The sequence below is a fragment of the Loxodonta africana genome, chromosome 3 (genome assembly GCF_030014295.1).
Source record: "Loxodonta africana isolate mLoxAfr1 chromosome 3, mLoxAfr1.hap2, whole genome shotgun sequence".
Taxonomy (NCBI): Eukaryota; Metazoa; Chordata; class Mammalia; order Proboscidea; family Elephantidae; genus Loxodonta; species Loxodonta africana.
Genome location: NC_087344.1, coordinates 34,299,902 through 34,323,276, shown reverse-complemented (window position 1 = coordinate 34,323,276; position 23,375 = coordinate 34,299,902). Strand labels below are relative to the sequence as shown.

Sequence of the window (23,375 nt, the reverse complement as noted above, 5' to 3'; positions counted from 1 at the left end):
CACGGGACTCTGGAGAGGTGTGAAAAAAGACGACGCCTTCTGGTTAGCGGAACTGAGACCAGACGTCGCCGGTAGACTAAGGCTATGGTCCTTGAGGGAAGACTCTGGGCATCCGCGCAATGGCGGGGCGGGGCTGGCCGACGCGGACTACATCTCCTATCATGCCACGCGCGCTATAACAGCCCCTCCCCCTAGACGGCGCCCGAGCATTGTGGGATTGGATGAGTCTCAAGATGGACAACCGGGATGTTGCAGGTAACAGCTCTCGTTTCCCCTCAGGCGCCTGCCTGGGTCCTCCGAGCTAAGCACCGTCGCCTCGCTTTCCCGTAGGGTCTGCCCGGGCCCGCCGCCACTTTAGCCCAGCCCCCTGGGCGCCTGAAGTGGCGGCTGCTGCCTCTCCCGCGTTCCCCGAGACCCTAGACCCGGGTCGCCGGCTGCCCCCGCCTGGCTTACCGAGGGCGGCCCGCTTTCCGTGAAGGCCGCCAACCCAGTCTGCCCTGCTCCCTCTTTCCGGAATAGCGGCCTTCCCGGCTGTTCCGAGCTCTGCTTTCCGAAGGAGCGGCAACCTTGGGCCGTCCTGCGCCCCCCTTTTTGTAGCAGCTGTCGTTTGGCCTGCTTCCCGGTTTGTGGAAAAGCTGCTTCTCTGGACTGTCTTGGGACTCCCCTTACACACTTTCCTGGGTCTTTGAGTCCTACTTAGCCACAAGCCTTGCTCATCCTTCTCCCCCAGTTCTAAACTTCCAGACTGGGATGCATTCTCCCACTCAGCAAATAGTTTGGATGTGCTCGCCTTACGCCCAGCACCTTGCTGGGTGCTGGGGGTATAGCAGTCACCAAACCAGGGCCCTGCCTTCGTGCAGGTTGCCTTCTACTGGCATGTCAGACAATGTACAAATGAGCAAGTGTTTGTAATGGGAGAATTGTGATGATGTGAGACAGTGGGGTGGAGTCTAATACTGGGTGGCAGAAAAGACCTGTCTTAGCTGGCTACATTCTAGATAAGAAGGTGCCAGGTTTGGGAAGATCTGAGGCCAAGCGAGATGGCCAGTGCACAGGCCCTGCGGTGGGCCCAGCTTGTCCATCTGAAGAACTTCTGAATTGAAAGTGGAGGGGAGCCACCTCAGGCAGGGTCTTGAGAACCACTTTTCAGAATTTATGTTTTTCTCTGAGTCCCACAGGAAACCTTCAAGGTGTCTTCTCCATCTTCAAGGTTACCACTCTAGTCTGATGACACTGTTGTCTCAGTTGGAGGTCTATAAGTAGCCTCCCTGCTACCTCTACAGTCTCTCCAGTCAGTGTCCAGAACAATCTAAAAAGTTAAAACTGCAGTTGGATCTCATTCCGTGGTGGTATTCTTACCTCCCATGTAGGAGACCCAAGTTCAATTCTCAGCCAGAGCACCTCATCTGCAGCCACCACCCATCCGTCAGTGGAGGCTCGGGTGCTGCTATGATGCTAAACAGTTTTCACTGGAGCTTCTAGACTAAGATGGACAGGAAGAAAGGCCTGACTTCTGGAAATCAGCCAATGAAAACCAGTAGATCACAATGGTCCAATCCACAGCCAATCATGGGGATGGAGCAGGATTGGGCAGCATTTTGTTCCATCGTGCATGTGGTCACCATGCATTGGGGTTTATCTCAACAGCAGCTAACAATAACCTTCTTCAGCTTAATACTCCATGTTACTTCCCAAAGCTGTCGGAGTAAAACCCAAGCTCCCTCTCATAGCTCATCTCTTCTCATTCCCCTCTGCCCCAGCCTCTAGTGTTCATTCTGGCCATATTGGTCCCCTTGTTCATGCATGGACACACAACATTTCTTCTTTTGCCCAGATCACTCCTCATTTGGATTTCCACGAGGTTGGCTCATCATCTGGTCTAAGTGTAAATGCCCCTCTAGCAGGCATTTTTTCTGGAACCCTAGCTGCGTAGGAGCTACTCCATTGCTCTTTCCCACCCACTTTTGGTGCAAACAGTTTGTACTTGACTACCAACTTAAAGATTGTGGTTTGAACCACCTATCAGCACCACAGAAGAAAGACTTGGCAATCTGCTTCCTTATAGATTGCTCTTAGTTGCTGTCGAGGCAGCACTAACTCATGGCATCTCCATGTGTGCAGAGTAAAACTGCTCCATAGGGTTTTCAAAGCTGTGACCTTTCAGAAGCAGATCACCAGGCCTCTTTTATGAGGCACCTCTGGGTGGGTTCAGACCAGCAACCTTTTGGCTAGTAAAGCACCTAAAGATCACAGCCAAGAAAACACTATGGAGCAGTTCTACTCTGATGCACACGGGGTCACCATGAGTCAAAATTGACTTGACGTCAGCGGGTTTGGTATTTTGGTTTTTTGGCCTCCAGGAGAGATCTGATCACAATTTGTAGTTACTTGTTACAGGTTTATTGTCTCTCCAACTGGAAGTGAATCCCAACAGGCAGAAGCCATGGCTCTTTCATTCAGCACCTAATGGGTGCTTGGTTGGAGTCCCGGGGGGGGGGGTGCAAGTGGTTAATACTTGGCTGCTAATCAAAACATTGGCAGTTCAAGTCCACCCAAAGGCACCTCAGAAGAAAAACCCAGCAATCTATTGCAAACCATATGGAGGATAGTTTTACTCTGACACGTGTAGGGTTGCCATAAATTGGGGTCAACTCAATGTTGACTGGGCACTCGGTCAGTGTTTGCTGAATGAATGTGTGAACAGACGTGTGAATCAGCCAGAAGTTGGTTGCTGCTGGCCTGTAGCAGGCACCAGGACACATGTGAAGCAAAGTTGAACTTCTGACATGCTCCTTTTCCCTCCCCAGGAAAGGCAAACCGATGGTTTGGGGTGGCCCCCCCCAAGTCTGGAAAAATGAACATGAACATTCTTCACCAGGAAGAGCTCATTGCTCAGAAGAAACGGGAAATCGAAGCCAAGATGGAGCAGAAAGCCAAGCAGAACCAGGTGGTCAGCTCGCACCCAGGAGAGTAAGTGCCCCTTGGGACCCAGGCTGAGGTGTGGACGGTTGCCGGTAGAGGGCTTTGCTTTGGAGGTCAGTGGACATGCACCAGCCACAGCCTGGCAACCAAGGAGTGGAATGGGCACCCCTTTAAGGAAGCTCAGGGTGCCAGCAAAGGAACAAGTCTCTTGGCAGTTACGGAGGACCAAACATGTGCCAGGGGCTGGGAGCATAGCCCAGAGTAAAATGCAAACTCTGCTCTGCCCTAATGGGGCTCACATCCTGCTAGTAAAGGGGGATGTGAGCCCCCACCTCAGCACTGCTGGAGAATAAAGTGAGGCATAGTGACACTGTAGGGGTAGAGATGATGCTCTGTGTTTTGAAGCCCCGGTCAAGCTGGTGTGAAGACCAGGACAGGGAGAGAGCCCCTGCCCCCTGTGTGTTGGGTGGAGCAAGGCAGGAGACAGCTCACGTAGTTTCCACTGCATGTTCTGAGAGACACTGAATGCTGGAGAGTGGGAGAAGCAGGATGGTCGTGTTGATAAGATACAAGGATTCCAGGTGAAAGATGAATTATCAGAGAGGCTGCCCCTTCCTCTGGGGTCCAATGTGTAGGCTGTGCATACTCCACAAAACTCCATCTGACTTCTGTCTCCCATCTTGGTGCCCGTGCCAGCACAGCCTGGCATCCAAGGACTTAGGAACATTAGGTCGAGTGACCAGTGGTGGGGGCTCATGGACTCTTGCCCCTGGGGTTGTGGAAGGACTTGTGCCAAGATGGACAAACCCCGTAGGATCCCCTCCAGGAGGGGTTCCAGGGGTCTCAGCTAAGCCACTAGATCATAGCATCTAGATCAAGGGCTGGAAGGGACATCGGGTGGGCAGGTGCCTGGTGCAGCTAGTTTGGAGATAACAACGACAAAGAAAAATCAAGGAATACCGAATTTTAGAATTTAGAGCTGAAGAAATAAATATTTAAGTCATCCCAAAACAACCATTTTGATCCATTTCTATACCTTCTCTTTGCTTTGCTTTGTTTCACGAAGGTGTGATCTATCTCACGTCCTGGTGTTTTCTCTACTTGTTGAAAGGAAAACATGTTCCCTAATTACGATTCTGTAGAACCGTTATGTCCTTAGGTTTTCATTTATTTGTTAGTTTATCATGGGATGTAATTCACATCCCCCATGCGTCTGTCAGTTTATTGCACTGTGTGGGTTTGCATGTTGCTGTGATGCTGAGAACTATGGCACCAACATTTAGATACCAACAGGGTTACTCCAGAGTAGACAAGTTTTAGCTGAGCATCCAGACTAAGACAGACTAGAAAGAAGGACCCAGCAGTCTCCTTCTGAAAAGAACTAGCCAGTGAAAACTTATGAATAGAAGCTGAAAATTATCTGATATAAACCAAAACCAAACCCACTGCCGTTGAGTCAATTCCAACTCAAAGCGACCCTATAGGAGAGAGTGGAACTGCCCGATAGAGTTTCCAAGGAGCGCCTGGAGGATTTGAACTGCTGACCTCTTGGTCAGCAGCCGTAGGTAGCACTTAACCACTACACCATCAGGGTTTACATTATCTGATACAGTGCCAGAAAATGAGCACTATATGAGACAATGGTTGGAAGGCACTCCAAAGACGACTAGGGAAGAGCTGCCTCCTCAAAATAGAGTTCACCTTAATGATGTGGATGGAGTCAAGTTTTCGGGACCTTCATTTGCTGATGTGACATGACTCAAAATGAAAAGAAGCAGGTGCAGACATTCATTAGTAATTGGAACATGGAATGTATGGATTATGTATCTAGAAAAATTGGAAGTGGTCAAAAATGAAATGGAATGCATAAACATCGATACTCTAGGCATTAGTGAGCTGAAATGGATTAGTATTGGTCATTTTGAACCATATACTATGCCGGATATGGCAGCTTGAAGAGGAATGGCTTTGCATTCATTGTCAAAAAGAACGTTTCAAGATCTGTCCTGAAGTACGACGCTGTCGGTGATACAGTAATATTCATACGCCTATAAGAAAGACCAGTTAATACAAGTGTTACTCAAATTTATGCACCAAACACTAAAGCCAAAGGAGAAATTGAAGATTTTTATCAATTTCTGCAGTCTGAAATTGATCGACCAAGCAATCAGGATGTAGTGATACTTCCTGGAGATTGGAATGTGAAAGTTGGAAACAAGGAAGGATTGATAGTTGGAAAGTATGGCCTTGGTGATAGAAACGATGTCAGGGATCACATGATAGAATTTTGCAAGACCAACGACTTCTTCATTGCAAATACCTTTTTTCACCAACACAAATGGCAGTTATACACGTGGACCTCACCAGATGGAATACACGGGAATCAAATTGACTACATCTGTGGAAGGAGATTATGGAAAAGCTCAATATTGGTCAGAACAAGGCCGGGGCTGACTGCGGCACAGACCATCAATTGCTCATGTTCAAGTTGAAACTGAGGGAAATTAGAACAAGTTCACGAGAGCCAAAGCACAACCTTGCGTATATCTTACCTGAATTTAGAGACCACATCAAGAAGAGATTTGACGTGTTGAATGGTAATGATCGGAGACCAGGTGAGTTGTGGAATGCCATCAAGGACATCATACGTGAAGAAAGCAAGGAGTCATTACGAAGACAGGAAAGAAAGGAAAGACCAAAGTGGATGTCAGAAGAGATGAGACTTGATTTTGAACATAGAACAGTTAAAGCAAAAGGAAGACATGAAGTAAAAGAGCTGTACAGAACATGTCAAAGGGCAGCTTGAGAAGACAAAGTGAAGTATTACAATGACATTGTGCAAACACCTGGAGTTAGAAAACCAGAAGGGAAGAACATACTTGGCATTTTTCAAGCTGAAAGAATTGAAGAAAAAATTCAAGCCTGGAGTTACAACATTGAAGAATTCTACGGGAAAATATTAAACGACGCAGGAAGCATCAAAAGAAGATGGAAGGAATACACAGAGTCACTGTACCAAAAAAAATTGGTCAGTGTTCAACCATTTCAGGAGGTAGCATATGATCAGGAGTCCATGGTACTGAAAGAAGAAGTCCAAGCTGGACTGAAGGCATTGGCAAAAAACAAGGCTCCAGGAATTAACAGAATACTAATCAAGATATTTCAGCAAGTGGATGCCGTGCTGGAAGTGCTCGTTCGTATACACCAAGAAATTTGAAAGACAGCTACTTGGCCAACCGACTGGGAGAAATCCATATTTATGCCTATTCCCAAGAAAGGCCCTCCAACCGAATGTGGAAATTATCACACAATTTCATTAATATCACATGCAAGTATAATTTTGCCAAAGATCACAGGGACCTGCCAGAAACTCAAGTAGGATCCAGAAGAGGATGTGGAACCAGGAATACCGTATCTGGGCTGAAAGCAGAGAATACCAGAAAGATGTTTACCTGTGTTTTATTGACTATGCAAAGACATTTGACTGTGGATCATAACAAATTATGGATAACATTGCAAGGAATGGGAATTCAGAACACTTGATTGTGCTCATGAGGAACCTGTACACAGATCAAGAAGCAGTTGTTTGGAGAGAACAAGGGGATGCTGCATGGTTTAAAGTCAGGAAAGGTGTGTGTCAGGGCTGTATTCTTTCACTATATTTATTCAGTCTGTCTGCCAAGCAAATAATCCGAGAAGCTGGGTTGTATGAAGAACGGGGCATCAGGATTGGAGGAAGACTCATTAACAACCTGCGTTATGCAGATGACACAACCTTGCTTGCTGAAAGTGAAAAGGACTTGAAGCACTTACTGATAAAGATCAAAGACCACAGCCTTCAGTATGGATTACACCTCAATGTAAAGAAAACAAAAATTCTTACAACTGGACCAATGAGCAACATGATGATAAATGGAGAAAAGATCGAAATTGTCAAGGATTTCATTTTACTTGGATCCACAACCAACGTCCACGGAAGCTGCAGTCAAGAAATCAAAAGACGCACTGCATTAGGCAAATCTGCTGCAAAAGACCTCTTTAAGGCATTAAAAAGCAAAGATGTCACTTAAGGACTAAGGTGTGTCTGATCCAGCCCATCGTGTTTTAGATTGTCTCATATGCATGCAAAAGCTAGATGAATAAAGAAGACCAAAGAAGAATGGACGCCTTTGAATTGTGGTGTTGGCAAAGAATATTGAATATACCGTGGACTCCCAAGACCAAACAAATCTGTCTTGGGAGAAGTACAACCAGAGTGCTTCTTAGAGGCAGGGATGGTGAGACTATGTCTCACATACTTTGGAGGTTACCAGGAGGGATCAGTCCCTGGAGAAGGGCGTCATGCTTGGTAGAGAGGACGGTCAGCGAAAAGGAGGAAGACTCTTGGCAAGATGCACAGTGGCTGCAACAGTGGGCTCAAGCATGACAAGGATCATGAGGATGGTGCAGGACCAAGCAGTGTTTTTTTTCAGTTGTACATGGGGTTGCTGTGAGTCAGAACTGACTCGAGGGCACCTAACAACAACAACAACAATTCACATACCTTAAAATTCACTCTTTTAAGGATACGGTTCAATGGCATTTAGTTAATTCACAGAGTTGTCCAACCACCACCTCTATCTAGTTCTGGAACAAATAGAAACGCTGTACCCATCAGCAGTCACTTCTCATGTTCTCCCAACCCCTGGCAACCACGACTCTACTTTCTGTATCTGTGGGTTTGCCTGTTCTGGACATTTTGTATAAGTGGGATCACACAGTATTTGTCCTTTTGTGTCTGACTCTTCGCAGTCAGCATAACCTTTTTGAGGTTCATCCATGTTGAAGCATGTATCAACGCTTCATTTTTGTTGCTGGGTGCTGTGGAGTCGATTCTGACTCATAGCAACCCCATGTGACAGAGGATCTATTCTATAGGGTTTTCTAGGCAATAATCTTTATGGAAGTAGATCACCAGCTGCTGGGTAGGTTCAGACTCCCAACCTTTCAGTTAGCAGCCGAGTAGTTACCCATCGTGCCACCAGGGCTCCTTTGGTTCCTTTTTAGAGCTGAGTAAAATTCGTTTGTGTGGATACACCCCATTGTGTTTTTTCTGTTCGTCAAGAACCAGCCTTACATTAGCCCTCACCATTTGTTATAGTTTTCAGTGGTATCTGTCTGCTGCCTTGATGTACAGCAACCCCCACCCCCACCCCGTCCCCTGGGGAGCAATGCTACAGCATAAAGGAGAATAGGAGCACTGAGGGACACTGGGAGCCTGCTTGTCTAATGCCAAGGGCAGTTTATCAGCCAGAACTTCCTTTTTCTTTCATTTAAAATAACCTTAAAGATAATTCATACAGAAAATCTGGAAAATACAGGAGAGAGAAAAGGGGGAAAAGAGTTATAACCCACAACCCCAATACAACTGGCTACGTTTTAATGTGTTTTTCTAACAGTTTTCAACTCAAATCTGTCTTGACTTAGGCGGGACCGTACTGTAGATGTGGTTTTATATTCTGTCTCTTTGTTTTCATTTAATGTATCTGGCCACTTTTGCTTTAGGATCTTGACTTCTCAGGGCAGCCCTGTCTGCTCTCTGGAGGTCCTGTGGTTGACTTAACCAGCGCCCTGTGTTGTTGTTTTTAGTTGTTTTGCATTTTTAGTTCATTAGAGCAGATTCCTAGAAAAATAAGACAATTTTAAAGAGAAATGGTAGACCTGTGGGCTCCCTACACTTTTGCCACCTACCTGGGCACGTCACTATGGCAAAACGTTAACACGGCCCTGAGGAACAATATAAAGGGGGATCTCTGAGGTTGGCTGAGTGGTGGGTTAAGGAGGAACAGAAGCAGCAACTGTGTGAGGTTGCAGGTGTGGTCTGTGGTTACAGCCTCATTTCCTCTGACTTCAAACTTAGGGTGCAAAGTAAATATCCCAAAATGGGAATAGTGGCCCTTTTGAGATGCAGGACTCTGTGGGGTTTTCCCCCTTGATTCCTACATTCCTGTTTTCTACATTTCTACTTGTTCCATAACAAGCCTCTGTTTTATGATCGAATGGGTAATTTCTTTTTAGAAGAATCAGCATAAAGCTAGTTCCTCTGAGGTGGAAGTTAAAAAAAAAAAAAATTTTTTTTTGTTTTTTTGAAGATGTCCCAAATGTCCACCTTTTCCAAACTGCTGTACCACTCCATCATCTCTAACATCAACCGCTCCTCCTCCCCTGAGTACTCTCTTCCTGTCTTTGGGTTCCGTAATTCGCTGCAATGTCTCACAGAACTCATGAACCATCAAAGAAATGGCTCACACGGTTGTGGTGGCTGGCAAGTCCCAAATCCGTGGTTCAGATGTCAGGCTGGAGGCTTCTCCTGACTCATGTGGTTGCAGGGGCTGACGAACCCAAATTAGCAGGTCAGATGACAGGCTGCTGGCTCACAAGGCTGCGGAAGCTGGTGAATCAGGTCAGATGATAGGCTGCTGGCTCAAGTTTCAAGAACAGGAGGTCAAATGATGATAAGCCGGATCTAGGATCCAGAGCAAGAGAGAGAGCTTTGTCAGAGCATTCGTGTGTGTGTCTGTGTGTGCATATGTATATATAAACATACGTACGTAATGGGTGCAGACTATATTCTCAAAGAACTTGCTCCTACTTGAACAAGGCAGTGTAAGGTTGTGACTTGAGTAAGGGTAGTAAGGATGGTAACTGGGATAAGAGTTGTGACTTGAGTTACATCCTCTACTAAGGCAGTGACTTGAGATATATCCCACCGTAATCCTGCCTCTTTGACATAACAGACAATTCAGTTCCAAATGGGTCTATGACCACAGGCAGAGAGGCTAGGATTCATATTGGATCACAAAATGGAAGACAGCTACATCTTTACATAACTACCAAACCACTGAAAACCATGGCCCAGCCGACTTGATAAATAACCTTAACCGTCACAGGTTCCATACATCGTATTTACATGAGCAGCAAGTTGTCCAGTCCCCTTGGTAGGCCACAAGTACCCTATTTGCATAGTCCCACCCAGTCATCCTGTGAGAGTCACAAAGACTATGGCAAGAAGGGCTGTAATAAGTAAGTCAGTGCACCACAGTGACAGAAGAAAAATAAGTTAGAACTCAAAATATTTAGGCCCTCGGGTTTGCCTTTAAAAAAATATTAATAATAATAACAAGACAGTAGAAAAAATAAAGAGAGTGCCCATGTAACTCTTCTGCTCGGAGATTGCTGGCATTTTCTGGCACGCCTGTGACACACCTAGAGGTGCTGGCATGCACTGGAGTCACACACGTGAAGGAACAGACACAGGCCTTCCCTAAAGAACTTGGAGGTCTAGGCAGGAAGCCAGGTGTTCAAACCAGTCAGGGTGCAGAGATGCTGTTAAAGGCAGGCACATCAGGTGGCTCGCACACACTGCGGGAGCCAGTCTCGGGGGGCTGGGCGTCTGGACCTGAGAGGGCTGGGCGCAGGCAGAGATGGTGTGAGTACACGAAGTGTTGTTTTCCCTGAACAGGAGTATCCCCAACCTCCTGCTTGGAAGCCTGCTCCTGCGCTTCACAGCAGCCCCCTGACACCTGTGGGGGCCAGTTTTGGTGAGTATGGGGCCGCAGCGGCCCTTGACCTGTCTCTCCTGCCCCTGCTTACCCTTGTCCTCTCTCACTCTCGGGTCTAGAATTGCAAATGCGCATGACTCTTCCTCCATTTCCAACAAGTTCGCCAACGACGGCAGCTTCCTGCAGCAGTTTCTGAAGTTGCAGAAGGCGCAGACCAGCACAGGTGAGTGGGGCTGCCCCTGTGATCCCGGGGGCTCCCTGCCCAACCCACCCCTCCTCAGAGTGCAGACCCCCAGGTGCCCACCAAACTTTTGCCTCCCATTTTAGATAGGAAACTGACACTTAGAAATACTAGGCCCAAGGACCCAGCGTGGGTGCAGAGCCAGCCTGGCTGTGGCCGGTTAGGATCTACACTGTGTGCCCCTCTGAGCGTGGCCTGTGTGTGCTCCCACCTATGGGTGTCTCAGGGGGACCATGACTCTGTTGGACATAGCTGGTCCCAAACTAGACCACACTCCCCAGCCAGTGTGCCAGGGTCTTCTCCCCATCTAGGGCTGCCCTGGGACATAGGTCCCTGTGTGCAGGTGTGTGGGTCACTGGCCCACAGGAATACTGAGGGATGTATTGGGGCCGGACGAGGCCCATGTCTGCACCACAGAGTTGACTGATCAGAGGTCATTTCCTGTGAGCCACTGATACTCAGCCACCGTCGGGTCCCTAGGACAGCTGAGGGACCACCGTTCACTGAGGAGGGGACTGCCTGAGCTCCCCATGCTGTCCAGGCCCATGCCGTATGTGAAGGTGCGAGTAGCTTGGCACCAGCAGTTGGCATCACACTGGCAGTCAGAGGACGTGGTTTCTTTCTGGAATGCGGGTGTGGGTCTATGTGTTCCAGGAAAGCTCTGTCCACAGAGCTGGGGCCCTGGTGGGTGACCGTGACAAGTCCTGCTTGCTGAGCCTACTGTCTTCATCTGTAAATTAGGTGGCATCCTCGTGGGCGCGTTCCGATGATCTGTGGGGCGTGGGTGGCCTCCTGGGAGTGTGTGGCCTCTGATCCGACAGGACTTTCCTTCCTTTCCAAGATGCCCCCCCAAACTCGGCCAGTGCCCCCCAGAGCACACCCGTCCCCAGCACTGTGAGGAGGCCTCTCCTGATCAGCAAGCGAGCAGGCCTGGGACTGGGTGGCCCACCGGGCCCAGGGAAAACATACTCACATGCCAAGCAGCTCCCCGTGGCCACCCGGCCGAGCGTCTTCCAGTCCCCGGATGACGACGATGAGGAAGACTATGAGCAATGGCTGGAGATCAAAGGTAGGCACGGGGCCAGGGCCTGTGGTCAGGGGAGGTGGCCTGAGGCCACGCTCTCAGCAGGGAGGGCTTGGGGTGGACCTGGGGAGGGGTGGTTGGAGTATGTATGGGGCATGGGGTCCTCTCATGTGGCCCACCCTCTGGGCAGTGCTGGCAGAGCCTCTGGCTGGGCATGCGCTGACCCTCCTACCAAGGCCCAGGAGTGCCGTGCCCCACTGTGGGTCACTCATCCCACACAACAGTGTTGTGAGCAAATAGACCGTGGTCCCTTGCCCTGGGTAGGGAGGAAGGTGGTTGCTCTCTATGGGGTAGCAGGGAGCAGGCAGCAGCATGCCTCCCTGCGTGCAGCCTTGCCTACCTTCAGAGGGACCCCAGGTCACTGAGTGCTGGGGGGCCAGACCGGGGCCAGGGCTGGTGGCTGTATGTCCCTACCATGCTGTGACAACTTCACACATGCTCTTGGTGGGCAGTGCCAGGGTCTGAGGAAACCAGAGACCAGCCTCGCCTGCCTGTGCTCCTGAGATGAACGAAGACAAGCAGGGGCAGGGGCAGCCCCCCTGGGTCCTGTGGGGCCTCCTGAGTTATAAAGGAGGGTGAAAGGGAACCAACTCATAATACTGAAAACTGGTCAATAAAAGAAAGAATTAATCATTCCTGAAAAGAAAAGTGAGACTGGATGTGTTTTCAAAGGCCTCCTCCCGGTCTGGGGTGGACATGGCCCCATGAGGCACGTGGACCCCATGCAACACACAGCCCCTGTGAGGCACACAGCTCTGGTGTGCCCTCTCTGCCCATGTGCTCTCGACTGTGCAGATGACCCTGTGTTCCTGGTGCTGTGTGCACAGACCAGGCACTGATGTCCCGTATCTCACCCTCTTCTCCCCACCCTCTGTCATTGTGGTCCCCAGAGAGAGTGTGCCTGTTGACTGTGAGGTGTGTGAGTTAAGCCCCCGTACTGACAGCCTCCTTAAAGTTTCACCCCCAGAGGGAGTCGAGACTCGGAAAGTGATAGAAAAACTGGCCCGCTTTGTGGCGGAAGGCGGCCCTGAGCTAGAGAAGGTGGCCATGGAGGACTACAAAGACAACCCCGCCTTCTCGTGAGTGTCTCTGGGGCCAGGGGCTGGTGCCATCTTCTTGCTTAGCTGTAGTGCCGTTGTGGAGGTTACTGGGGTGAGGGTGTGCCAGGTTGTGGGCACAGCTGGGCGGAGCAGAGACATAACCCTGGGTTGTGTCAGGGTCCTGCCAGCTTGCTGTGTGCAAAGTGTCCCAGGAGCCATGTGGCCCCCTTGCTACAGCTGCTCAGGCCCTCTCCTTTGTCAAACCCTGTCCAGGTTTTTGCACGATAAAAACAGTCGGGAGTTCCTCTACTACAGAAAGAAGGTGGCCGAGATGAGGAAGGAGGCACAGAAGATGCAGGCGGCCCCTCAGAAAGGTAAGTGGGGCAGTGGGAGCCAGGTAGGCAAGGGGAGGGGGCCTGGGAAACTGTGCCCGGTGGGGAATCAGGGCCCCTCAGGTCATGTTGTATCCTTGTCTCGAGCTGGGCCGGCACCACCATCCCCTCCAGAACTGTGGGATCAGGTGACACAGGGTCCCCCTTCCCCACCTGGCCCTGTGCTGGGCACACAGGGTGCCCAGAGGAGAGCACTGGAGGGTTGAGCTCATGTCCATTGGTTGTTTAATGAGCACCAACATGCTCCCGCCATGGGCTGAGCACTTCAGCTACAAGATACTTGTGGGAGCAGGGGACAAGACAGCCGAGAACATTCAGCCAGTGGGGTTTGGGGCAAGCTCCAGGGCAGTGGGGGACACCTGTGGGTCTTCACCTGCGGGTGAAGTGGTGCCCTGGTGGACAGCGGGAGCTGGAATGAGGCAGAGTTCCTTCCCTGGCACCTGGCCCTTTTTCCCTGACCCTCTCCCCAGAGGAGGAGGATTGGCCTGTCTCCACACTGTGACCTCCTCCCCATCCAGGGTGGGCCTGTCCCCCTGGCCCAGACCCAACCAGGATGGGGGCGGGGGTGCCAAGACACTGACCCAGCGGTCCCAGGGTCGGATCAGGAGGCGTCACGCTGACCTGCATCAGTCCTAGGCAGGGACTGGGTGGGGTGTGCCATGAGGCTCCCCCAGTGTAGGTACTGAGGCTGGGTGGGTGCAGGGAAGCACCTATGATGCTGAATCAGTGTTAGTCCTGGAGTAGGGGGTGGGGCAAGGGGCTGTGGCACTGATCCGGTGGGTGGGTGTTGGTCTCCTGCAGTAATCTGACTCCCGTTTGTTGTTTTTCTTTGCATTGCTCCTAAGACGAGCCCCTCAAGTTGCCGAGTTGCTGTGGGGTTCTTAGCGGAAGTTAGGCTGTTGGGTGTGGTGCGTTGCGCTCAGTACTGACAGCCTGCTTAAAGTTTCACCCCCAGAGGATGAAGAGGCCAAGAACCTTGCAGAAAAGTTGGCCAGGTTCATAGCAGACGGGGGTCCGGAGGTGGAGACCATCGCCCTCCAGAACAACCGTGAGAACCAGGCTTTCAGGTGAGGGGCGGCACGCAGGTAGGGGCGGCACACAGGTAGGGGTGAAGGTGGGTGTGGGGGGTGCATCAGGGCGTGGGAGTCCGGGCTGCAGGGTTGGGCAGGGCCAGGCCCCTGGGGCTCAGAAGTGTCCACTCATGGGCCTGTGGAGGGGCTGGAGCAGGGCAGGATGTGGTCATTGTGCTCTCAGGGTCCCAGTCAGCAGCCGTGGGGGTTGGTCAGAGATGGGCTGGTGGTGGGCGTGGGCAGGGGAACCAACAGGAGGGGCTGCTGGAAGTAGAGGCTGAGGAGAGGGGCTGGGAGGGGATGCCTGAGGGTCAGGTGTGCCATGTGTCTGGTGCCTGAGGGGTCACAAGGCCGTGGGTGTCTGGGTCTGGAGTCAGGAGAGAGGTCTGCTGTGGACTGGAGGACCCCCAGGGTGCTCCAACTCAGAGTCTTCCTGATGACTCCTGTGGTGTGGGCCACCTCTCTGAGCCCCCCGACTAACATCTGCTCTAAGTCATTCCACCTTTTCACCGTTTTCCTGTAAGTAAGTTTATGGAAGTAGGAGACTATTGCACTAGACACTGGCTGCAAAATCCATCCAGTGAAAGTAGTCAATGTCATGGGATTCCACCAAGGTTCCAATCCTAGCCCCCTCTTCTGGTCAGAGATGCCAAGACTTGCAGTGCCTTCCTGGTTCAGGACAGAGTTGTGCATTCAGGACGATTATGCAGTTGGAATAAGGCCATGTGGTCAGGACGCAGTGGTGTGGTCCGGGAGAGATGGTGCTGTCGGGAAGGGCTGTGTGGTCAGGCTGAGGTTGTGTGGCCAGGACAAGGCCCATCCTCCTTAAGCTGGTCCCTGACACTGGCCCTCAGGGAACCTGTCCAGTGTCCTCACATCCAGCCTCTCCATTTCTCTGAACAAACACCTTGCTTGTCTCTTGATGTTGCACACTGTCTTTCCCTGGGCTTCCTGATGCTTGTACTGTGACCCAGAGGAGTACAGGAAAGTGCCCCGTATCTCTGAGTCAGTGAGGCCTGGGCCCCCCCACACTCTCTTGGGGCTTTTTTGTGCCGTTTCAACCAAGGGACAAGCACTCTTGCTTTGAGGCACCTGCTGAGCCACCTATCCTAGTGTGAATGCAGACCTTTGTCGGGACCCTGTAAGTGCCCCTAGTACTGCATTGGCAAGAAAAAAAAAAAAAAAACTGTTGCCACTGAGTCAGCGTTGGCTCGTGGTGATTCCGTGTGTATCAGTAGGACTGTGTTCCATAGGGTTTTCAATGGCTGATTTTTTTCAGAAGTAGATTGCCAGGTCTTTCTTCCAGTGAGCTTCTGGATGGACTCAAACCGCCATCATTTCGGTTAGCAGCTAAGCATTAACCATTTGCACCATCCAGGGACTCCAGCTGCCAGCTCGGGGACGTGTGTTGTTGGAGTGGAGCAGGGAGCCAGAATAGGCCTGACTCTGTGATAGGCAGGGAGAGGGCCAAGGGGACCCCAGCGCACAAGTGTCCTGCCTTTCGAGATGCCCTCACAAACGCATCGAGGGGTATGCTGATGTGCCAGGCTGTCGGGACTTTGATTCCTCGGGGCTCAGGGCAGGCCCTTTGCTTTTGCTGTCTGACATTTCTCATCTCTGTTTGGTTCAGGGTTCCTCACATTACAGAGCCTGGGGAGGCTTCTGCCCAGACGGGGGTCTGGGTTTCACCCCAGTTCCCCTGGGCATGGCGTGATGAGTAGGGTGGGGGCACCTGATAAAGATGGGAGATGGGGAGTCCTGGCCTGCCCTATGGTTCTCAAAGTCTATGAGCATGTCATCATGTTCCTCGGGCAGAACCAGCAGCCACTGAGGCCTGGCCAGGCAGGAAGTTGTGACACGCTGTGACCATGGACATGGCCTGGTGTCTGGGTTGGGGTTCAAGGCCAGCTCACAGCCCCTCCTCTCCTTTGCAGCTTTCTGTATGAACCCAACAGCAAAGGGTACAAGTATTACCGTCAGAAGCTGGAGGAATTCCGGAGAGCCAAGGCTGGCCCCATGGGCACCCCCATAGCCCTTGACCCTGGCCTGAAGCTCCAGTGCCCCTCTGAGGCTCTGTCAGGGGCTGTGCCCCCTGCAACTACCTGCCTGGCCTCATCTGCTGTCATTGTGCCCTCCACCACCCCCATGCCCACCACTGCCCTGGCCACTGCTCCTGGGAAGCCGGCTGCTGCGACTACTGCAAAGAGGAAGCGGAAGAGCCGGTGGGGGCCTGAGGAGGATAAAGTAGAGCTCCCGCCCGCCGAGCTGGTGCAAAGGGATGCAGACGCCGCCCCCTCACCACTGTCAGGTGAGCAGTCTTCTCCCTGCCCCCACATAGAAAGGAGGGCAGCTCAGATTGTGGTGTCCCCCTACTATAACATGCTTGGGGTTGAGGGGTCCTGGAAGTCATCCTCCCTGGGGTTCTGGACAAAAGCTCCCCCAGGGTGGAGAGGCCTGGGCTGGTGTTCAAGTGCCCCTGCTCTGACAGCCAGCCAACACCGCTCAGCCTATGCCCGGAGGTCTGTCTAATGCCGACAGGTATAGATATGCCCCAGAGGCCTGTTAAGCATGCCCTCGGACTGGGGTCACTCATGCCCAGGTTTACGTCACTGGCTGGCATTGTCCAGGCTTGGGCGGCCCTCACCTGGTACGGAGTCAGGGTGCCCAGGAGCAGTGTGGCATTCTCACGGGCAGAGGTGGCACAGCTTTCTTCATGCCCCCGAGGGGCTTCTGTGCCCTGCCCAGCTTCCCTGCGGGAAGTGGTTTTCACTTCCCAGATGAGGCCATGGCATCCCACTAAGTGCCGCTGGCTCCCACCAAGTTCCCAAACGGGTACCAAGTTAAATGGCATTTGTTCTGAGAACAGCTGGCTTCCTACACTGAAGGAGCTCATAGAGCTATAGGGCTGAGTCGTATGCCAGACCTGCGTCTGCACTGCATGTCTGCCAGTAGGGTTTGGTTTCTGGGAGCTACACTACACGTGGACACGCACATAACATACATGAATGCTCAGACAGTGCAGTCACTCACACTTGGACATGCACGTACACACTTGTACATCCACACGTACACACATGCTTCACACGTGTGCATGCACATGATCGTATACATCCACGTGTGCGCTCAGCTGTACACTTATACATGTATTCTCACACACTGACATACATGCGTGAACTCAGACTCACATGCGTGGTCCCTGTGTGCAAGCACATATGTGCACTTGTACACGCATGCATGTTCTCACATGTGTAGATGCACACACACATGCGTGGTCACACGCGTTCACTTGCATGTGTCAGCTTCATGTCTCACCGTGCGGAGCCCCTGCCCTGTCGCCTGTGGCTGTGTGACTGGCAGCGAGGCCCCAAACCTCTCTGTCTTCGTGTCCACATCTGCAGTATCAGGGAGTGTAGCGTATGCACCAGGGGGCTCTCGTGGAAACAAAACAGGGATGTAGGAGAAAGTGCACAGGCAGTCTCTGTGGTCATCACATCACCAGTGACCATGGTGATAGTGACAGCCATCTGCGGTTGTCACATGTCACCAATGACCATGGCGATGGTGACAGCCAAGGTGAGGGCCCCACTGTGCACCGGACCCTGCACAGGTGCTTTAGGTTCATTCGCCACGTTGGAGCCACATGGAACTCTTCAACTCTGCCCCTCAGGACCTGGGGCGGGGCTGCGTATCACTGACTGTCCTGTGTCCTCTGTCTCCAGTTCAGGACCTCAAGGGGCTTGGCTACGAGAAGGGGAAGCCTGTGGGCCTGGTGGGCGTCACAGAGCTGTCAGACGCCCAGAAGAAGCAGCTGAAGGAGCAGCAGGAGGTAAAGCCAGCCGCGGGGGCGGGGCATGGATTGGGGCAGGGGCGGGGAGGTTGTGGGGGACAGGGCAAGGGGCAGGGTGGGCGCAGGGGTCAGGGTAGGGGATGGGGTGGTGGTGTCAGGCAGGGGTTGGGGCAGGAGCAGAGATTGGGGTGAGCATGAGGAGGGTGGGGGACTGGGTGGGCACAGCCAACCTCGAGACTGTCGGAAGGGGCATTTGGGACAGCAAACACCGGAACTGCTCCTCCTTGTCACAGCAACTGTAGTTGCATCCCCTCTTCATGGGTCCCCTGTGCCATGCAGAGCCATGGTCAGCGGGGAGGCTCCTTAGCCAGTGGGTCCCCCTCTGGTTCCACCCCGGTTCAGTCCTCCTCTGGCCCTTCCTACCACGTTTGTGGGCCGGACACAACTAGAATCATCTCCACAGTTTTCCTCTGTGTCTGCTACAGGACACAGTCCTGATTAGCGCAGGGCAGGTGGTGTTTGGGGTGTGAGCCTGCCTTGATTAAGGACCCCACGGCCAGGGCGACCTCTCTGCTGGCCCCCCGGGGGGCTGCGGGGCCTTTGGCTGTCACCTCTGACTTCCCCAGAGGTCAGGGGTAGGCTGTGGGTGAGGCAGATGCTGGGACCCAGAGACCTGGGCTCCACCAGCTGCTTGGGCTCAGAGCTCTCTGGCAGAGAGAAGCAGGCATGGGGGCCCACTGACCCCACGTGCGTCCCCCCAGATGCAGCAGATGTACGACATGATCATGCAGCACAAGCGCGCCATGCAGGACATGCAGCTGCTGTGGGAGAAGGCGCTGCAGCAGCACCAGCATGGTTACGACAGTGACGAGGAGGTGGACAGCGAGCTGGGCACCTGGGAGCACCAGCTGCGGCGCATGGAGATGGACAAGACTCGGGGTGGGTGGGGCAGGGTGGGGCGGCAGGACCGGATGTGGGGGAGTGGGAGATGAACAAGATGCAAGGTAGCCATGGGTCGGGGGCAGGGGCAGGCCCAGGCCCAGGCCCAGGTGAGGATGGACAAGATGTGAAGAGGTGGGGTGGGATGTGGATGAGGCTCCATGGGGCAGCCGGGCCCTTACTCCTCTCCCAGGCTTGCTGGGCACCTCATGTGGGTCCAGACCTCATGCCCACCCTGGCTGGAGGCTTCTGCCTCGTGGTCCTCTGGGGTGACGTTTCAGCGAGCAGAGAGCTCTGCCGGTGTTTGCTGGCCATGGAGAACCTGCAGAAGGGCTGTGGGAACATGGGCCTTCCCCGTTCCTCCCTCCCTTACTCCTCCTTCCCTTGGCAGAGTGGGCTGAGCAGCTAACCAAGATGGGCCGGGGCAAGCACTTCATCGGAGACTTCCTGCCACCGGACGAACTGGAGAAGTTCATGGAGACCTTCAAGGCCCTGAAGGTAAAGGGTGCCGCATGACCATGGCTACTCTGTCTGCGACTGCAACGTTCTGGGGCTGCAGGCACCTGCTTCCATTGCACCAACTAAGTGCACGCACAGGCAAAGCACTTCCTCAGCAGAGGCCCAAGGACTGGCTTCTGTAGACAGGGCTGGTGTCCTGCCTACTCAGGATTGTCAGGCTGGTGAGGCAGAGCCACGCGGTGTCTTTGTAGAGCAACTCATGTAGCAGATCCTCATCCCCCAGTGGGCGAGCCTGTGGGGCTTGTTGCTGTCCTGTCTCGGCCACTAGGAGCTTGGTGCACAGGCACACTGCCAGCTGGGCCCCAGGAGATGACCTTCATGGGGTGGACGGGTGGGCATTGTCCCCCATGAATGAGGCCAGAGGTAGGGAGGCTGCTGAAGCACGGCTCAGAGGCCTGGTGACTGATGGTGCCCACGCCCTGCAGGAGGGCCGTGAGCCCGACTACTCAGAGTACAAGGAGTTCAAGCTGACGGTGGAGAACATCGGGTACCAGATGCTGATGAAGATGGGATGGAAGGAGGGCGAAGGCCTGGGCTCCGAGGGTCAGGGCATCAAGAACCCCGTCAGCAAGTGAGCGTGGGTAGATGGGGGTTCACGGGGGCCAGGGCATCAAGCATCCTGTCAGCATGGTAGTGCACTGGATGGTGGGCTCGGGGAACCTGCTGTGTGTGGGCACTGACCTAGCAGTAGGGGCCTGCTGTCTCTTTGTCCCCTGTCCCCCTCATCCCTGCCCTGTGTGATGGCTTTTCTCCTTCAGTGAAACAATGGCAGCACCCCACTGCACACACCATGCCAAAAATGAGGCATGGTGCTGGAGGGTGACCCACCCTGGGATGCATTCTGACTTTTCTCTCCTGTGTCCACCCAGACCAAATGGGCACATGTATACACAAATGGTCCGTCCTCCAAGGGAGCATGCTGGGCCTGCTGGCCTGGCTGAGGCATTATTATTATTCCCCACCAGGGAGAGGGAGGACGAAGAGGGGTATCCTCAGGGTGAGTGAGGGGCAGGTGGGAAACAGCCCTCTCTGTCCTCAGCAGCTGTTTCTGGAATACCTCGGCTGTCTGTAGCTCACAGCCCTGGGCATGTCTGCACAGACGATCCCATCTAGTTCAGTACAGTGCCCGCATCGAGGTCTGATCAGGGTGTGTGCTGGGCCCACTGGCCCCCCAGGTCCAGCACTCACACCTGCCCCCTCCCTTCCTGTAGGGGGACCACCGCCGTGGACGGAGCCGGCTTTGGCATCGACCGGCCGGCTGAGCTTTCTAAAGAGGATGATGAGTATGAGGCCTTCCGCAAGAGGATGATGTTGGCCTACCGGTTCCGGCCCAACCCCCTGGTGCGTGCCCTTGCCCGCCCCCACCATTCACTTAAGGATCTCTCACCTCTCTGAACTCCCTGGGCGTGGGGCCCTGGTGGTGGTACCAGAATTTCCTTGCCTTCTCCAGCCCACCAAGGCCAGGTCCCCAGCTACCCGTCTGCCCTTGGCCCCTACCAGAACTCTCAGTCAGCCTACATCAGACCCCCTCTCCTCCCCAGATCCCTCCCTCCCTCCCTCCTGTCACGTCCTGAGGATATGAGCTCAGCTGCCCCCAGAACCTTTAAAGTTAGCTCCACCTTGTCTTTTTTGCCTCCCACAGAACAACCCCCGACGGCCTTACTACTGAGTATTCGCCAGTATTCACACTACTTCCTAAAGGACTGTCCCAGACCCTGGAACGTTCCAGCCTGCGTGTCTGCCCACCCTCCTGTTATTGCGAGTATCGTGCTGTGTATTAAAGCCTTGGTGGGAGCCTGCTACGGAGCCAGGCCTGCCACTCACCACAACCTTCTGTTCGTCATCCATAGGGCCGGGCCTGCAGTCCACCCAGACCCTCCTGTTCCTTGGCCATGACAGCCAGGCCTGTCAATCACCACCCTCCTGTTCCTCAGCCTGGTCCTGCCTTCTGCCACAACCTTCCTGTTCTTTAGCTGTAGGGCCAGGGCCAGACTGGGGGCAAGCCAGGTGGGATATGTTGTGAAGATTTCCCAGCACCCTAGGAGTCCCGGGCATGCTAGCATCATGTCTGCTTATGGGGTCTCCACTCCCTATTCAGCCCTGGCATAGTTTATGGGGAGGACGCAGCCCCCTGTCTCTCCTGAAGAGAGGGGACAGAGAAAGGCTGCTTTAGTGTAGTAAACTTGGGTCATGCTGGGCTCCTTGGGACCTGGCCTTACCTGGGCCAAAACTGGGCCAGGAGGAATCTGGGGAGGCGCCTGCGGGCAGGGCCCAGCCTCAGACCTGCAGGGCAGGCAGCCTTGGAGGTGGGAACACCCAGTTCACACCTGTTCCCACTGCCCCATGTCCTCGGGCTCCTCCCAGGAGACCTCATTCCCTGCACCTGACCCAGGTACCCTCCTGCAGGGCTCCTTCCCTCTGGTAGCCTTGACCCTGTTGCTGAAGGTCTGTGCCCAGTGTGGGCCCCAGAGCATTTATTAAACTATGGTGGACAAGCAGGTCACAGGCTCGTGCCTTTGGTGGGGAGTGTGTCACTGGATGTGCTGTGTTAACACGGACCGAGGTGAACAAGCAGAGCTTTGCTGAGGGTCACAGGGAAGATGCCTTTCCACCCCATGCAGATAGTGGTCAGGAGGGCTCCTGGGGGAGGGGCCTCAGAGCAGAGGAGAATCCAGGGTAGGTGGGTGGAGCTGGCTTTTCAAGATCCAAAAGAAAAACACCCATGATTTTATTCAGCAAGGTCTGAGGGGGCCTAGGAGTCCACATCCCCAGCTCTGCGAGCCACACTTGGAACAGCAAGACTCAGCCATCTGTGGGGCCCCGCCTGCCCGCCAGCAGGCCTTGCTCACCCTGCGGAGCCGGAGATTCCTGCTCAGTCTCAGGGCTCAGAGCTAGGCTTAGCTTCAGGCAGCCTGTGCGCACATCAGCCACGAGCCAGAGTCTGGTGGGGACGTCGGCAGTGAACTCCCTAAATGATCTCTGCGGCCACCCAGTGGTACAAGGATGGATCAGAAGGATGGATAGGGAGCTGCGGGTGGAGGTGGCCTGATGAGCATCTCAGTGACAGGGAGGGGATAGGGAGGTCTCGAGGATGGCTGACCTGAGGCTGCGGTAACACTAGTGCCACCCCATCTCCTGTCCGCAGATGCTGTTCCTGGAGCAGGGCACCTGAGCCTGGCGCTGCCCAGGGGTCTCAGGCTGGGTCCAGAGCTCACAGACGCAGCTCAGGGTAGCCATCAAGCATAGGGCCTGGCAGTACACCTAATCCGCCTCACCCCCATCACGTCACCCCGTCACTGGGTGCTGTTCTCAGTGACTGGGAGGCTTGCCAGGCTCTAGCCGTGGACTTTATTCCCTGGGACAGGGCTGGAGGGTGGGGGATGGGATCCGAATGCCATGAGGGTGCAGGCCTGGGACACTGCAAGGCCAGGCCCTTCAACAAACATGCCCTAGTTGTGTGCCCAGGCCCCCAGTCAGCTGGACACGGAGGGAATGGGGCTGGGGTGGTAACCCAGAGGGCTGCCTAGGAAAGAAGACACAAAACGTCCCAGCTTGAGGGGAGAGGTGTTTTCCAGCTACAAACTAAACAGGCCCATGGCGATGCTGTTGGGAGGGCTGTCCCAACTGAAAGACCTAGTTGGAGCAATGCCAAGGGCTGCCTGGAAAAAGGGCCCTGACTAGAGAAGCAAGGGTTAGAATCTGACCTGTGGGCTTGTGGGGGCAGGAAGCAAGTGGGCACAGATGCCACGTGGGTGGGGGGTTGAGGCTGGTTGGAAATGGGGGTGACAGAGACCTCCTTCTATTCACCCTGCAACCCCTCCCTGGCCAGGCCGTGATCTC

General features: G+C 53.6%; 1 protein-coding gene across 3 annotated transcripts; it reads left to right on the top strand.

Moving 5' to 3' along the window:
• Nucleotides 1-2: 2 nt before the first annotated feature.
• Nucleotides 3-23,059, top strand: SUGP1 (SURP and G-patch domain containing 1). Of its 3 annotated transcripts, XM_003413517.4 has the most exons (14): nt 6-255; nt 2,808-2,970; nt 10,583-10,686; nt 11,546-11,773; nt 12,744-12,867; nt 13,102-13,202; nt 14,164-14,287; nt 16,225-16,598; nt 18,010-18,116; nt 18,839-19,016; nt 19,408-19,514; nt 19,961-20,106; nt 20,747-20,876; nt 21,178-23,043. In XM_003413517.4, exons 1-14 carry the CDS (start codon nt 222-224, stop codon nt 21,202-21,204), a joined length of 1,947 nt encoding a protein of 648 aa, XP_003413565.1. In that variant the 5' UTR covers nt 6-221; the 3' UTR covers nt 21,205-23,043. The 3 variants fall into 3 exon arrangements, 2 of the variants coding, with proteins under 2 accessions (XP_003413565.1, XP_064137092.1); XR_010321265.1 differs by lacking the exon at nt 19,961-20,106 and having other exon boundaries at nt 3-255; nt 21,178-23,054; XM_064281022.1 differs by lacking the exons at nt 6-255; nt 2,808-2,970; nt 10,583-10,686 and having other exon boundaries at nt 11,644-11,773; nt 12,679-12,867; nt 21,178-23,059.
• The last annotated feature ends 316 nt before the right edge of the window (nt 23,060-23,375 follow it).

Bases quoted from the DNA above. Each gene is read 5' to 3' on its own strand.
- SUGP1 (XM_003413517.4), top strand. From the start codon at position 222: ATGAGTCTCAAGATGGACAACCGGGATGTTGCAG. The intron at 2,971-10,582 runs GTAAGTGCCCCT...TCTCGGGTCTAG, and splicing joins GTCAGCTCGCACCCAGGAGA to AATTGCAAATGCGCATGACT. The intron at 16,599-18,009 runs GTGAGCAGTCTT...CTCTGTCTCCAG, and splicing joins CGCCCCCTCACCACTGTCAG to TTCAGGACCTCAAGGGGCTT.